We start from the raw sequence: 16,893 nt of genomic DNA, 5'->3' as shown, positions 1-16,893 counted from the left end.
CAGGATCTGATTATCAGGGTAAATTGATTAAGTTTGCTTTAATGAATGCTGTTAGGAAGTGGCCGCTGCAGAAAGAATGAGTCACCCTATTGATTGCCACCCCCAGCTTCAGTTGCCCCATCCTCCCCTCCCCTCCTCTCCTCTCCTCACCCACGCTGCTGGATTTCTCTCCCTTCCTTCCCCATAGAGAAGTCAGACAGCTGGCATGCAGCCGAGTCCAGCGTCGCATACCAATAATATAGCGCTGTGTTCTGTGCTCCAGTCTGCATGAGAGAGGGAGGAGGAGGAGGAGGAGGAGGGGGTCTTGTCACGAGCAGCCACGTCATCGCAGTGTGTGAATTCTATTTATAGCAGGGTAAACAGAGGGATTCCAGCCCACTGATCGCAGCTTCACGGTCAAGACGGTGTGGTGGGAGGCTGGAGATGCTCTGCTGGAATGAATAATGCTTGTCTTTAGCGTTCTGGTCTGACTGGGAGAAACACGGAGCCACAAATATAGACCAATGAGCTCCCAGTCTGGCGTTTGACCTCTGTGGATCCCGTCTTCTTCTGGCCCGGAACTGAACTGGCCCGGAACTATTAAAAGATAATTTATTGTAATAACAAGATATTTGTGTTATAACAATGTAATTACATCTTCTAAGGCCATCTATGCATGTTATAATGATATATCTTTTTGTTATAAAGACGAGAATGTCATTTTGCACCAAATTAGATTAACGACAGATAATTCATTGCATAAAAATGCGAGCATAAACTTGTCTTCCATCTTTGTTTGTGTATAAGAGTGATTCTACAGTTTGACATGTTGTGTTTTCAGCTCTCTTCCACCCATAATAAATCAGTCTAAGCTTTAAAAGATATATCTTAACCTGAAATTAGCCACATAAATCAGTGGGTAACTGTTCCATTTCTCAATTGCTTGTATCTACGTTACATAATGCATTTACCGTTATGGATGCACAAAGCAGGTCGATATGAATGGTGGGGGCGCTAATTAGCAGAGCCCCCCCCCCCCTCCATCCTACGATAGTGATGCATTGCCATTTACCAGGATGCAGGACAGAAGAGCAATTTAAGTAACATCCCAACTAACCCCAGACCCCCCACCCTCTACCAGCAGAGTGCTGCCATCACCCCCGACCTCCTCCACCACCGCCCTGAGCTAAAAATAGCCCGTCCTTTCTCATCGCCCGGCCGTCACGTCAAGCTCGCGTCCATTCGTTCTCATCTGCTGCTCCCTTTCATGCCGTTGAGCGCATTAACCGAGGTCGAATGGGAACGAGCTCTTAAATGAGATTTCCTCGTACGTTCCATTCTGTTCGAGTCCCTTTATTTTTCTCTTGATATTGAGGAAGGACATTGCAGTGAAATGTCTTGTGCTTCATTTGTGTTTGTTGGTTCTTACTGCTGTTGTTTCCGCTTCATTCAGAGGACGTCAGCAGCCTCTCATTGAGTCTCATCGATTTCTCATTCTCAGGAAGACATTGTCTTTGGAGATGGACGACATGTCAGTGATAACATCTCATATCTGTTGTTAGAAAAACGGATTCTCCGTCTACAGGGTGGCGCCTGCGGAAGCATCCAGATCCTTTACTTTGATAAACGTACCGATAAATCAACAGTACTCTAATACGTGTCTCCTGCCACTGACACATTTAGTATTGAGGCATCAGATTTAGAGCACACATTTGGCTCTTGTTGCTGCTCCAGGTGGGGATATTTCCAGTCCGGTGCAACAAATCATCGAGCAAATGATTTGTGACGATGCGAAGCAACCGCAGAAAGGAAGGGGTTAAAGTCCCAGATCACGTTCAGCCTTTGGGAAAGAAGGCGCAAACGTTCCATGTAGTGGATGCACAACTAAAGCTGGCCTCTTGGCTCTGATGTCATCACTCCCCATTCTTGTGTGAGGGAGTGACGGATCAGATACTCAAGTTGGCCGACGACCCTCTAGGAATTGAAACACTCGCTGCAGCAGCTATGATGGAAGCCCGCCCACATTCCCATCCCGTCGCCTTTGTGTTTGTCATGTGCAGGATGAGCAGCAGGCCTGGTGAGGAAAGATATGCCCGGCCAGATCACAAATTAACAGCCGCTAACAGCAGCAGATGTTCCTGATGCAGAGTCGGACTCTGGCGTTTATCGAGCAGAGGTTGATTCTGTTATCGTGTGCTCTGCCCATCCTCAGATCAAGTGTGTGTGTGTGTGTGTGTGTGTGTGTGTGTGTGTGCGTGGTGTACAGATGAACCCGTCAACATGTCATTTCATTCTGAGGCTTTTGCACATCCATGCAGCTCAGAAATAAAGCGAGCGAGGAGAGGGATGCACTTCTGCACATCGCTCATTCCGAGCCTTCCTCGCCGGTCGAAGGTATGAGAGCAGACTTCATCTCTGAATAAGGATCTGGTGTCCTTGAATATGTTCAGGTTCTTCCTCACACTCTCAGTCCTTGATGTTTGAAATGTCCTTAAAGACGAAGCTGCACGTCTGCAGGTGATTTATATAAGTCACAGGGTTTATTCTACGACCTCCTCCTGCTTCTTTCATATTCATTGTGAGCTTCTGTGGAAAATCAACCCTGAAGATCGTTTGACGTTTGTTCTGACGGTTCCACCGAATTCTTAAAGGAACCATTTGACATTTTCGGAAGATCAATGCTCAGATATTCTCATATCTGCAAAGAGCCAGCAGGCTGCTAGCTTAGTTTAGCATGAAGGCTTGGAATAAGTGAAAACTGCTAGCCCCCCCCCCCTCCCCCCCCCACACACACACACTTTACTCGAGTGAAACTAAACCTTTTTTCAACATTTCACCCCTAATTTTCAAAAACGACTGACCCATCTTGCAAAAATTTACATATTCAGTCAGACAAATTTCTTTTTTTTGAAAGGTTGCTGTAAATAGCAAAATAAACTACGCTGCTGATGTTTCATTTAAATCCAGTACTGAAACTTCCCTGGCGAGGTGCAACCGTTAAACAAGTGGAGAAGCGCTAGCTAATGACGCTCCCTGAAAAGGCAATCAGTCTGGTGGGTGCTGCATCACAACAGAATCCACCAATCAGGCTCCAGCCTCATGCATCCCCATGGTAACAGAGCTTCCTCTGTCCTGAGTAGGAGGAGACAGGGAGGGGGGGCGGGGGGAGCACAGAGGTGGGTTGAGGAAAGAAGGGAAGGAAGAGGTAGAGAGGGAGAGGGAGAGAGCGAATCGATACCTTCTCTTATTTCACAGCGACGATTTAAAAACAGAAGCTCCTTCCCAATTTTGGGAGGCGGGGAGGCGGGCCGGACAGGATTGGCTGACAGCAGACCGGGGCGGAGGGATGGGGTGGAGGGATGCTGTGCCCTTTGGGACCAGGATCCGCCATGGCCCCTAAACCCCTGCTGAGTGGATCAGCTGGGCGGCCGTCTCCTTCTGTGAGGTACACGCCCGTTTTCTCCTACGTGAAACGGATCTGAGGATCCTGCAGGGCGCTCCGGCTTTGTTCAGCTTTGTGAGGACACGAGCGACTTGAGCGTCGCCTCGTCTTGTCTTGTGTGGAACATGTTTGATAGTCATGATTGCCGGTTCGGGATGTGGCGCACCAGTGAGTCTTCGGCTCTGAGGAAATGTTTCGCTGATGGGATGGAGCTGTGAAAAAAAAATCACTGCAGGGGGTGACATTTGGCCCAGAGAAGACATGACATGACTGCAGCACGAAAACTGTGAGGATCTTATGAACCCTAATGTTAGTAACCCCCCCCCCCCAGCCTGTCTGTGTGTGCGTTGGACGTCATGGGATTTGTTTGGCGAGCCAACATCTACAGATATGAAGCGTGTTTTAAATAGGTGTGCGTTCGGATTATCAAAATGGGACAAATCCCATCAGGGATGGGGGGGTGGGGGGTAGTGTTATCACTGCACGACTCAAGTCACCGTTAAAGAACCGGATCAGATGCATATGATGCAGCACGCTGAGACATGCAACAACGACACTGTCTGCATTCCTATATATATTTATAAGCTTGTAGCTTGTATACTTGTGATTATTACGGTTCACTGGAAATGCAACATGACATGTTTCCCTGAATCCAATAAGCCCATTGTGCATTAAATATATAGCAACAAATAAAGAGAATAGATGCAGATTTTAATGGTAATGTGGATTCATTTCCAAGCCAAGATAATATTTTTGACCTAACGTTTTAGCTTGTTGCAAAAGGAATTGTTAAAACAGATGATAATTAATCGTTTAGCATCTTTCAGCTCTTTGGTTCGGCACGACGACCAAAGAACTTTACCAACAGACACAGTTAGCGATTAGCTGGTGAGTATTTTGGAGCTGAAGAGATTTTGTTTTTGCTCATAAAAAAATAAAGGCTCCTTTGGAGGTTTGTCTCCATCGTCTAGTCTGGCAGCAACACGCCGGTGTTCTGTGCACGCAGTTTGACTCTAACATGGATGGACGGCGTTTTTCAAGGAGCCAGCTGAGCAGAACGTCGGCCCCTGGGAACCAGGTGTCGGCGGGTGGTGCTGTGCGTAATGGGCCAGAGCCGTTTCCCACCGAGTCAGTTGCCTCGGTGGCAAATTCGAGGCGATTTAGCCATGGGCCTCCTCAGTCTGCCGTCACACAGGACTTCGATCGAGGGCAGCTGGCAGATGAGACATCTTATTAGGGACGGCGTGATTTTAGTCCAGACGTGGACGAGGACAATGACTGAGGTGGCGAAACCGACATCAGTCCAACCCAAATGTCCTGCTTTCACTCCATTAACAACAGGCCAATATCATTTCTGTCCATTGTTGGCGGTTGCAGCCGCCGCCTGTCCCCCAGTCCAGGTGAGATTGGGAATGGGTCTGGTATTTAGCAGCTTTTTCTCCTAAGCTATAGGCAATGGATGCAAGATGTTTAGCAGAAAAAAATGACCTTGTCTATTTCTATTCTTCATTTATTAACTGGAAGGAGATTAATATTTCCACGGCTTTTTGGTTTGTTGTTGGGATTTACGGAAGGATTATGCAAAAGCTACTGCTCAGATTTCCACGAAATTTGGTGAAAGGACTAAAACATATTCCAGGAAATCGCCCGTCATGCCTTCTACCTGGGTTCGAATCCGGGAGTTATTTCCCACTATCGTTAGAAATGGCTAAATTGGGAGATTTTCATCAGGCACGCAAAAACTTCACCAATGTTCCTGAAACGGTGTGGCGGGTAGAGCCCGTTTCAGGACCCTCTCATTTCGACTTCCATTTCGATGAATGCAGGCCTCTCGCTGCTTTTAATGCGCTGACTCACAGCTCGCTAAGCTGACGAGGGAAGGGAACCCGTCCACGGCTCTGCTCGTCTTCGTCTGTCTGTCCTCACTTTTGAATGACGGGGATTACTGAGTATCTGTATATAGCGTCCCAGTCAAGGACTCATCCTTCAGAGGGTCCAGTGGGAAACGCCGCTCCATCTCGCCGCTGTAATGTGCCAGCTCAGTGAATACGATTGCACATTACATTGCAGCTGCATTTTTAACCCCTCCGGCTATTGTTCCTTATTTTCACGGGTGGAATCAGCTCGTTTGGATAAATGAAGAGAATGTGGAGAATGGCTCGAGCGCACGCTCAGATTTTAGGGGCGTTAATGATGGTTTGGACTTGAGGCTGCATCAGCACCACTTTATTTTTGTATGGTTCTTCTTTTACCTGGTCAGGAATCTACTAAATATTTCCCAATGCATAATCATAGTGTAATAATTTGTGTTTTAAGCGTCATGCATGGATGACTAGATCCACTTTAAAGAAGACTCTGTAAGAATGATTAGTCTGGGTCCCCAGCAGCGTTTCAAACCAGACGTGGGCCAGCTTCTGCCAAGTCAGCTCAGTTTCCCCTGTGAAGATCGCTTCCCAATGCAATTTGTGGCCACTCTTTATTCTCCCTGCAGCACGCCATCCTTTTTATCCCCTGATATAAAAATGACCGGGAGATATGTAGGCATCGGTTTCTCGCTCTGTTGCGAGCATATCTCACAAATTATCCACAATAGTAGCACTTTATTCCCTATAAATCTTTAATTTTTCCATGACTAAATGATTTTAGAGTCAGTCATCTTTTACATAGCGTATGTCCTAAAACATCCATTACTGCAGGCTGGCCAGAGGGGCGGAGGATGTGTGTCGTTGTGCACGCTGCGTTTCATACATACTTGTAAAAAAAAGTTCAGAAAGGAAATTTTATGGATGGACAATACGAGAAAACATTCTTCAATGCTGAGGCGTCACTTTTCAGAAAGAAGCCGTGTGTTTTTTCATCTACTGCAGCTTCACATCACATGTATGACCTAATTGTACACGCACACACACACACACACACACACACACCCACACTTGTGAGGACCCTTGTTGACCTAAGGCGTGGTCTAACCCCGAAAGATAATCCTAACCCTAATTTGAACCTTCGCAGTAAAGCAAAGCTTTCTCTCAGGCCTAATATTTAAGTTAGTACACAAACACCATTCTCCTTCTCTTTCCTCGTGTGTTTAAATAACATCAGGTTTACAGCCCTTCTTAATCTGCCTCAGATTAAGTCGTTGTCTTCATGCGACCTCTGAGCTCATTCCCCTGTTTGGGTAGATGGGAGTTGGTGTTGGGACTGAAGGATGACAGTTGTTGATTATGTAGGCGTCCTCCTAAAGACTGCTGTCTTAATGGACCCAGTGGGAGCTCAGCGACGCTGCAGATCTGCGGATCAGTGGTGGAGGTCTCAGGTTAATCCCACCTCTGCAGAAGAAAACCCAGACGGCGGGATCTTCGTGCTTAAAGGCTGCGACGACTGCAGCCGAGTTGATTCGTCAGGCTGCAGACGGAGTTGGGATTGAGGTTGCTGGGGGATTTCAGGGATGGGCTGCGAGGTCAGTGGATTACCTTGTAATAGATCTGGAGGAGGGCTGGAGGACAAACGCGGGATGCGTTGGCTTGTGTACGAGGGCTTTTAATCCTGTGGCAAACATTAAAATCTCCTACTGCAACGCTGGAAGCTAAAATTGTCCCTCTTCTCTCCCCCCTCAGTGAATAATGTCGACTATCGTCCTCGCTGTTTGAGCATGCTGCTGGGGTAAGCGAGGCCGTCCGAGAGGAGCGACTACCCTCCTTACAGTCCTTCCCTTCTGGACACACGCAGAGTGGGTCCGGTCCAAAGCACAACCATGCTGATCAAGGAGTATCGCATCCCGATGCCGATGAGCGTGGAGGAGTACCGCATCGCTCAGCTCTACATGATCCAGGTGAGTGGCGACGCCACTATTACAGGGGGGGGGGGGGGGAGATTAGCGATTTAAAGTGTCTTCATATAATATGGAGCAGAACAAGGGGGGGGTCACAGGTCCAGTGCTGTTCTGCAGGCCAAATGGAGCTCCATATGCTTCTGGAGTGTGTTTTATTTCATGATATTTTTCTGCAGATAAACACACAGCACTACACTCTCTCTCTCTCTCTCTCTCTCACACACACACACACACACAGCATTTGTGCATGTGGATACAAAGCTGTAATTACTAATAATGGTAATATTAATAATAGTAACAAACGCGACCGGCTGATTGAGAACAAGCCTCCTGAATAGCAGCTTAATAAGACACGCATACACACATCCTGCTGGAACCCTCCTACCCGTCAGCGTCAGAGACGAGCACTGGTTGACATGGCAACCGATGACATCAGCTGCAGCATGGCAGCGGCTGCCATCATTTGTTTGTGGTATGGGAGAGAGACAGAGAGAGAGAGAGTGAGAGACAGAGAGAGAGTGAGAGACAGAGAGAGAGAGAGCGACTGGATGAAAACAGGGTGTGGTTTTGCTCTAAATATAGGTATATATACACGCATATATATATATATATATATATATATATTTGGTAAATGCTCCTTCCTCGCTTTGCCTCAGCAGTCGTCAGACAGAGGCAGCATCTGCTTCGTCCGCTGCCCCCCCCCCCGTGGACCATCCCGACCCACGGATGATGTCATTGCGTGGGATGGCGGGCCCACTCCCCAGTCAGACATCCGTCCTGTCACCCTGCCAACCCCGCAGGTTTCCAGACGTGCGCCATCGATCCTCTGCTCTCTTGGGCTGAGGGACAGAGGAGGATAATTTCAGACCCTTATAGCTCCTCACCTAAACGGCATCGCCTGCTAGATTACTGCTACTCCACCGACCTTCATTACTGACACCACCTCCCACAAGTCTTCAGGAGCGACCCCCCCCGTGTTCAATCTGAGCTCTCATTCTTTACCCTGAGCACCCCGCTCTGGCTGTTAATAATCATTTAGATTCACATTGTGCTGCTTCTCGACCCGCAGCAAATTACAAAGGAGCGATCAGAACAGTGTTTCATCTGTTTGAAGACCGGAATTACGGCGCTTGACTTTGGTCGCGTCGGCGGGGAGATTAAAATGATGCACAGGGTATAGTTTTAAGGATGAGCGAATCCATGGAGATTACAAAGCATGGAGTAAAAAACAAACGCGTAGCTCATATGGATAGTAGCTGAAGTATTTTAATTTAAAATCCATTTCTGTTTAGCTGACCAATAAATTGCAGTTTGATGTAAAAACCCCAAAATTAACCGGTGATGAAGATGCAGTTTTTCCAAACCGATGCAGCTTCATGGTTGTCTCTGTGGCGTTCGATCGGCTGCTGCCTTTTATGAGAGGATGGTTAGATGCTAGGGAAAGAGAAATCATTGATCCCAACTCTCCATGTGGCGACTCTGTCTTCTAAGACCGTCTTTAAATTCTGGTCTGTCCGAGATCATCAGTAAAAGTTTGAATTATTTAGTGCAGAAGGAGGAGAGTGAGCTGTGGAGGAAAGGGGGAGGGGCCTGAAGAAAAGAACAAGTTGTATGAACCAGCAGGAAAGAGGATTAAAAAGCCCAGGGGGCCACATATGGCCCTCGGGCCATAGTTTGCCCATGCCTGCTCTAAGAACACCGGAGCATGAAAAGGCCGATGGGACACCTGCTGCAGGTTTTTTTTTAATATAAATTAGATTTAATATAAATGTAATAATTTGTCTCTGACGTGACGACGCTCCATCACCTCCCCCTATTCCTGTCATCCCTGTGCAGAAAAAGAGCAGAGAGGAGAGCTGTGGCGAGGGCAGCGGCGTGGAGATCCTGGAGAACCGGCCTTACGAGGACGGACCCGGCGGCTCGGGTCAGTACACGCGCAAGGTTTATCACATCGGCAAACACATCCCGTCCTGGTTCTGCTCCATCCTGCCTCAGGCCGCTCTTCGGGTGGAGGAGGAGTCCTGGAACGCCTACCCCTACACCCGGACCCGGTGAGACGGCATCAGAAATGATGAACAGATATAAGATATGCAGGGATTACACTGAACGCATCTCAAAATACCTTCACTATGTGATAAAACGTTATTGTTGAAATACTTTAAACAGTATTAAAGTGTTTTGTTAAAAGGCCTCTGGATCCATAAGCTTGAAAATGATCAGATGGATAATCACAACTGTATTTTATGCACGCTGTTGCTTTTTTTTTTTTTTTTTTTTACATTCTTTTCAGGCCAGCAATACTTTATGGATTTGGCAGCAGCTTTTCTTCCTTGTATATTGAATCTTCATCTTCACACCCTCCACACGTCTGAACACACGTCTTGCTTATCCCTCAGGTACACCTGTCCCTTTGTAGAGAAATTCTCGATCGACATCGAGACGTATTATAAACCAGACACTGGAAATCAAGCCGATGTCTTCAATATGTCCTCTGCTGAAAAGAGACAGAGGACTGTAGGTAAGGTTCACACTTGCACATGCGAGGAAGGGACTTGAATTGTGCGTTGGAGTGTCCCAGGTTGTGTACGAGTTTGTGTCATAGCCTCTGATCGCTGCAGCTACAGTTTCATGACCCTTCCAGACCCCATAGACATCGTAAAGGACTGCATCCCGCCCCATGAGTACCTGGTGGAAGAAGACCCCAAGCTATATCGGTCCGTCAAGACCAGACGGGGTCCGCTGTCCGACGACTGGATCGAGGAGGTCAGCCGGAATCCCGGCCAGAGCCCGGTCATGTGTGCCTACAAGCTGTGCAAAGTGGAGTTCAGATACTGGGGCATGCAGTCCAAGATAGAACGCTTCATCCACGACGTGGGTAGGTGAGGGCGGATCTGGGTTCGGTCCTCGCTGGGGAACAGCAACACTCATTTTCATTGGCTCATTTGTTTTCATGATACTTTTCCTTTTGAGAGGCTCGAGCCCAGAGAGGCGTTTGGCCGCCTGAGATAACAGCAGACTGGATTCATTTCCTGTCCCACCGCTGCGATTTCTTCTTCTGTTCGCTGCTCACAGCTTTCGCTTCCAGGCTAATGAAGCAGCAGCTGCTCTGGTTTCATGTCAGTCTCACTCTGTGGTGTAATCAACACATCTTCACCCACTGAATGTTTCAGTGCAATCCCATGCATGCGTATCGGGAACAATCGGTTTTTCCGGCTCTCTGATCTAAACCACGGGACGCACCAATATCATCAAACGGGAGCTCGACCCTCACTTCGTTGCTATAAAGTGTATTATTAACAGTCTTTGGGCTGCATAATTCATCACCCTTTTAATGATTAATCCAAAGACGTTCACTTTCATGTGTAATTTCTAAATGTGTCAGTGGTTATTTTCACTGGGCATTAATTATGGCTTTTATCGGATGTTTTAGTCAGGATCTCTGAGGGTTTTATACTCAGCTGGTGCTTGTTTTCAGCCAGATTCATATATCGTCCCACAGAGTTCATCTCCAGAGCGACGCCTGTTTGAGGAGCCCTTCAGACACAACTCAGGGCTAAATAATTACTGTTGAAATGATGCAGAAAGTTTGATTTGAGTGGTGTTAAATGTGATTATTTTAATGAAAACAGTACTATCCTTGAACAGATGACGAGACTTAATTTTTAATGACAAAATCTATAATTCATTGTATTTTTATTCTTTCTGTTTCAGATTAGAGATATTAATCTCTGCAGGGTCAGATCCTTGTATTTATAACGTGTTCAACGTTAACATAAAACGATTTTTGTTACGTTTGAGTTGAGTCAGTCCTCATAAATCCTCCTCTCTGTCTTTCCAGGTCTTCGTAAAGTGATGGTCCGAGCCCACCGGCAGGCGTGGTGCTGGCAGGACGAGTGGTACGGCCTGACCATCGAGGACATCAGGCTGCTGGAGCTGGAGACCCAGCTGGCTTTGGCTAAGAAGATGGCCCAGTACAGCCTCAACGAAGAGGGAGGAGCGGAGACCAACGGCTCCTCGGCGGCGAGCCAGGAGCAGGAGCAGGGAGCGGAGATGGTGGGATCGGCCGTGGAGGCAGAAGGAGGGGGAGGAAAGCTGCGAGACTCGCTGGAGACACGAGGGGAGCTTACCAAGCAGTGGTCGGCGTCCTCTAGATCCTCCAACAGGTCCTCAAAGAGAGGCGGTGAGGAGATTGTGGCGTTCACTACCTCGTTTGTCGGCTTGATTCAGGTTAATGTGCCGTTAACATTAACATCGGCGACATCGGCCTGCTTTCACAGGGAGTCCGTCTCACCAGAACATCTCAGAGTGGAGGATGGAGAGCATCGCCCGAGACTCGGAGGACAGCACCGACGAGGAGTTCTTCGACGCTCACGGTAGCAGCGTCGCTTCTGAAGGGATTTTAAAAGCACGAGCGCTCGGATAGTTGCCGGGACGGGATTTAGAAAGCTTCTGTGTGTCTTGCAGAGGACCTTTCCGACAACGAGGAGACGTTCACCAAGGACATGACGAAATGGAACTCCAATGACCTGATGGACAAAATAGATACGATGGAGATGGAGGAAGCTCAAGGTAGGTCTCGTATCGGCGGTTTCCTCAGATCCTGCACCCTGATCAATAAAGCAGGAAGCACAGGGCCTGACATTTACACTTTTTTTTTTTTTTGTACATAGATTTTATTGAATTTTTGTTACAGAACATAAACAATAACAAGCACTCTGTAATCAAATATATCAAAATACAAAGAAATATACACCACCATCCAAAATAAAGTTGCTACATATAACTCCATACCATCGTCACTCAAAAACCCAACCCTGTAACCCCGCACCGCCCACTCGTTTCGCTCTAAGAGAAAAGAGAGAAAAAAAAGGAGAAAATCTAACAAAGTTAAGAATTAAAATATAGAAATAACTGAAATAAATACAACAAAAATAATAACATGCACAGTAAATTAAATCAAGTCACCAGGAAACAAAAACAATAAGTTCTGAGGTAGATGATGACATTAGATCACGGGAACACTCCAGTTTAGCGCATATCTGACATTTACACTTTTAACTCATCGTTTGCTGACTTCATTCTGTTTTCACAGCAGCGTATCAGGAGTCGGGTGGGGAGTACGCGGTCATGCGTAACGAGGAGAGGCAGATGGAGGTACAGATCCCTCACTGACGCTAACACCCAGAATTAAATGGCTCGTAGGTAACACTCCCCCTCCTAAAGTATTCAAACCCTTGATCAAAAACCTGAACGCTCTCACAGCGAACACCTCCACCGAATAGATTGAAATAACCTCAGGACAAATTGGTGAAGATCGCGTAGATCTCCGCCCGATTCAAAGCTCACATTCCAGGCTCTGTAATCCTCTCCTCCTCTGGAGCGGTTAATCAAACCACGTCCTCCTCAGGAGTCGTTTTGCCAGCTGCTGTTTTCCAAGGTTAATTAATTTTTTTCATGTTTATTATTGATTAAAATGTCAGAACTTATTGCAGAATACTTTATGCACCAATAAAGTCTCTGCAAGCTGCTTCGTATTATCTGACCAGTAAACCCAAAGATACTTTATGATAGTTAGGAGTGATTTACAGAACGGCCTGATGACTTCAGAGACTCGTCGTTTTCCCTGTTGCTTGTTTAGCTTTAGCTCTTTTATCGTCTTCCTGTTTTCCCTGTAATCTGCTCACTCCTCCGTCTCCGTCCTGTCTTCCGTTTTGTTGACTGCAGGGCTGTTCGTCTCAGCGGTGTCTCCAGCCATCCAAGATCCATGTCCTCATTCTGGTCCTGCATGGAGGCAACATTCTGGACACTGGCTCAGGTAGACCAGCAGTCAAACGCTTGCATTGTTATAGAGGCTATAATCAATGTTTGCACATTTTAAATGGAATAGAATACCTGTTGCTGTTTGCAGGTGAGCAGAACAGCAAGCAGGGGGACGGGAACACCTTGAGTGGGGCGTTTGAGACCGTGATGAGGGTCCACTACCCCACAGCGCTGGGCCGCATCGCCATCCGTATGGTCCCCTGCCCCGCTGTGTGTGTCGATGCGTTCTCGCTCGTCTCCCAGTGAGCAACGGCACGAACAATCTGCTGTGATAAATGTCCAACCTGCGATGGACAGATTGTAACTCGTCCCCGTTGCGTCGCAGCCTGAGTCCCTACAGCTACGATGAGAGCTGCCTGTCCAGCAGTCAGGACCACATCCCTCTGGCCGCTCTGCCCCTCTTGGCCACCTCTGCGCCGCAGTACCAAGACGCCGTGGCGTCCGTCATCTTACGAGCCAACCAGGCGTACGGCGACTTCATCAAGTCTTTGGAAGGAGAGTCTTTTAACGGCCAGGTCGGTTGTGCACGTCTCCGCCAAACGACGGCGCCGGTCTGTCCCTCCCGGTCGCTGCGAGTTCACGTCTTTGCGCTTTGTCCTTGAATGCAGGTGTGCGTTATCGGGGACTGCGTTGGGGGCATCCTGGGGTTTGATGCTCTGTGCAGCAGCGCTGTCACGGTGTCAGAAAGCCAAAACAGCAGCAGGCGGGGCAGCGGCATCAGCATGCAGGTTTGAGCGTCTAAACTCAAAGACGGTATTTAAGTCTCTAAAGAGGAGGCTGACGCTTGCTGGTCCCCACACCTCTCAGGACACGGACCTCCTCTCTCCGGGTATCGTCATAAACAGCGTCTCGCCCTCCTCGCTGTCCCTCGAAGGAAGCCGCCACCTCAGCCGGAGCAACATCGACATCCCGCGCTGCCCGGGGCCCGACGACCCCAAGAGACAACTCCCCCGCAAGCGCAGCGACTCGTCCACGTATGAGCTGGACACCATCAAGCATCACCAAGCCTTCCTGTCCAGGTGAGACAAGGACACAGACATTTAAGTATTGTCTACTGCAGTATTGCTACTTTAGCGTTTCATCCGGGTGTCCTCGATCAGTCTCCACTCCAGCGTGCTCCACGGGGAGCCCGGCTCCAGGCGCTCCAGTAACAGCACCATGCTGGAAGGAGGCTCCTTGGGAAAGTTTGACTTTGAGGTGACCGACTTCTTCTTGTTCGGCTCGCCGTTGGGGCTGGTGCTCGCCCTGAGGAAGACTGTGGTGCCCTCGTTGGATGGTGAGGAAGAATCTGTGGAATCCGTACTGTGGATTAACCTGAGTTCGCTCGGCTCGGAGCTCTCCGGGACGTCGTCCCGCATGCCAGTCGCTTTGCGGACTTGTTCGCTTCCGTCTCACAGCTCTTCCTCTCCGTCTCTTTGCATTTCTCTCTCCTGTCCAGTGTCGGCTCTGCGTCCGGCCTGCCAGCAGGTTTATAATCTGTTCCATCCAGCTGACCCTTCGGCCTCCCGCCTCGAGCCTCTCCTGCACAAGCGCTTCTACCTGATGCCTCCCTTCAGCGTCCCGCGTTACCAGCGCTTTCCTCTGGGGGACGGACACTCCGCCCTCTTGGGTGAATCCACGTAAAAAACATGAAAGGTTCCCCTGCAGGTTTCCTTCTTCTTCTACATGTAGGCGTTTGTCTTTCTCTTCTCCTGGCTACCTAGTTGAGACGGTGCAGAGTAACCCCCATCTTCTGATGGATTCCGGTGGAGCGGCGTCCCACCGCTGCCAGGAAACCGCTGTCAGCGAGACCTCGATCCCGGTGCCCGTCCTCAACTGCCAGACCTTACAGCTCCACACAGAGAGTGTGTATCTGTCTTCTGTTAATCCTTGTAATATTAATACATGCCGATTTCAGCAGATCAGGTTCCAATTGAAATGCTAAATACGACTCTAACTTCTGTCCTCTATCGCTGCAGCGGATTCTCTTCACTCTCCGGTGTCTGTGGACGGCCTGTCTCCCTCGCCCTCCTCGCCAGGGGTTCCTCACCTTCGTTTCAACCGCAGAGCCAGTGAGGCCAGTCTGACCAGCCAGGTGTCCGGCATAGCCGACTCCTACGCCGTCTCGAACGTCGCCACGAGTGAGTTGACCTCTCGCCTCCTGCCCGTGACGCGTTTTGGTGCGCAAAGCTGCTTAATTCACGCGTTGCCGTCCCCATTTCCTCCCTTCAAACATCCCCTCAGCGCACAAAGCCAGCCACGCGAAAAGAGCCACGCCCCGGCTGACTGTTCCCCGCAGTAGATTCATCTCTCGGACTCCGTCGTTACGGTCGCGCCACAAAAAACGTCAGGTGTGCCCCGAACCCAACGGCGTGGAGTCTGAGCCGCGCTCGGACATTAGCTCTGACGTGACCTCTGACCTCAGCGATGTCACGTCAGACATTGGCTCGGTGCCCCCATCGCCTCGGGTGCTGAAGAACATAGAGCAAGGTACCCTGGGAGCTGTAGTGAGAGGACGTGAGGGAACGACGCTAGGCCGCACCCTCATTCCCTGCGTGGTTTCCTCCCTCCTCCGTAGCTGGAGCCTCGTATTCGTTCTTGTGCAGCGTCTCCTGGGCTCAGAGTCATGGAAACCATGTTTGTCCCTTCCTTTGCAGGAAAAACAGGGTTCTCAGAGTCGAACTCGTCTGTTTCGTAGTCTAGTCGCCCTCAAAGTGTTTTAACTTCCTCCAGAATGCCCTAAACTGTCCATCGCCTGATGAGCGGCGCGTAGACCTGCAGTGGACTCCGAGATCACTGTGACGATGCAACGATTTCTGAGCTTGCTCTATCCCTCCCTCCCCATGTCTGCCCACCCCCCCCACGCTGCAGTCGCCTCTCGATGGTGGGGCAGTAAGAGGATGGACTATGCGCTGTACTGCCCTGATGCCCTGACTGCGTTCCCCACAGTGGCGCTCCCTCACCTCTTCCACGCATCCTACTGGGAGTCTACAGATGTTGTCTCGTTCTTACTCAGACAGGTTTGTAGGGCTTTTTGGGAATTTTGCAAAATCATTTAGTCTTCAGGGAGTGTCTAGTCCGGCATTCTTTTTGTTAAGAAGTCATTTCGTTTCCCAGGTGATGAGACATGAGAACTCCAGTATTTTGGAGGTGGATGGCAAAGAGGTGTCTGAATTCACTCCGTCCAAACCCCGTGAGAAGTGGCTACGCAAGAGGACTCATGTCAAAATAAGGGTGAGCGCATTTCCTCGGGGGGAGTATTTACAATTTGTATTTCATAGTACTCTTACTGTGGTTTAGTCAGGGTCCATTTTCTTCTTCTTTATTCTTATGCCAATATATTACAAAGAAAATACCGCAGGGCCGAGGGGGATTTGGTTGTCACGTTAACTAGCGAGGAGATGGGGAAAGCGGAGGTTAGGTAATCACCGCCGTTGGTTTGTTTGTCTGACTGTTAGCAAGATAACTCAAAACGTAACGGACAGACCTGGATGAAATTGTCAAGAAATATTGGGAATGTTACCAGGATCAGCTGATTACATTTTGGTGATGATCCAGAAGAGATCCTGGGCGGCAGGAACTCAGTCCGCTGCGCTTTCTCAACTTAGAGGTTCTCTGCTTAGACTTCTGGCAGCAAGAAAAGAGAGGCGGATGCGTTCCTGACTTCCTGTCTCGTCTTCTTTTGCCTGTCAGAACGTGACGGCCAACCACCGCGTGAATGACGTTGTGTTCACGGAGGACGGAAGCCAGGTGGTGACGGGGCGTTTCATGTACGGCCCCCTGGACATGGTCACCCTTACCGGAGAGAAGGTGAGGATGGCGTCCGGCTGCGATGGACCCAATA

General features: G+C 48.9%; 1 protein-coding gene across 1 annotated transcript in view; it reads left to right on the top strand.

The window, feature by feature from the left end:
• The first annotated feature begins 7,172 nt into the window (after positions 1–7,172).
• Positions 7,173–16,893, top strand: part of LOC137908729 (membrane-associated phosphatidylinositol transfer protein 2-like) — a 10,850-nt gene continuing 1,129 nt past the window's right edge. The window contains exons 1-21 of the mRNA XM_068753150.1: positions 7,173–7,250; positions 9,087–9,301; positions 9,647–9,768; positions 9,892–10,125; positions 11,089–11,430; positions 11,528–11,623; positions 11,715–11,819; positions 12,343–12,404; positions 12,975–13,065; positions 13,159–13,312; positions 13,396–13,585; positions 13,679–13,798; positions 13,878–14,089; positions 14,171–14,346; positions 14,509–14,679; positions 14,774–14,914; positions 15,029–15,190; positions 15,294–15,539; positions 15,921–16,069; positions 16,167–16,283; positions 16,743–16,859. Of these exons, the coding sequence (XP_068609251.1) occupies positions 7,173–7,250; positions 9,087–9,301; positions 9,647–9,768; positions 9,892–10,125; positions 11,089–11,430; positions 11,528–11,623; positions 11,715–11,819; positions 12,343–12,404; positions 12,975–13,065; positions 13,159–13,312; positions 13,396–13,585; positions 13,679–13,798; positions 13,878–14,089; positions 14,171–14,346; positions 14,509–14,679; positions 14,774–14,914; positions 15,029–15,190; positions 15,294–15,539; positions 15,921–16,069; positions 16,167–16,283; positions 16,743–16,859 (3,300 nt within the window). The remainder of the gene's footprint in view (positions 7,251–9,086; positions 9,302–9,646; positions 9,769–9,891; positions 10,126–11,088; positions 11,431–11,527; positions 11,624–11,714; positions 11,820–12,342; positions 12,405–12,974; positions 13,066–13,158; positions 13,313–13,395; positions 13,586–13,678; positions 13,799–13,877; positions 14,090–14,170; positions 14,347–14,508; positions 14,680–14,773; positions 14,915–15,028; positions 15,191–15,293; positions 15,540–15,920; positions 16,070–16,166; positions 16,284–16,742; positions 16,860–16,893) is intronic.

Source organism: Brachionichthys hirsutus, chromosome 19 (genome assembly GCF_040956055.1).
Source record: "Brachionichthys hirsutus isolate HB-005 chromosome 19, CSIRO-AGI_Bhir_v1, whole genome shotgun sequence".
NCBI lineage: Eukaryota > Metazoa > Chordata > Actinopteri > Lophiiformes > Brachionichthyidae > Brachionichthys > Brachionichthys hirsutus.
The sequence above is the reverse complement of the archived record's forward strand: the minus strand, read 5'-3'. Positions and strand labels throughout refer to the sequence as shown.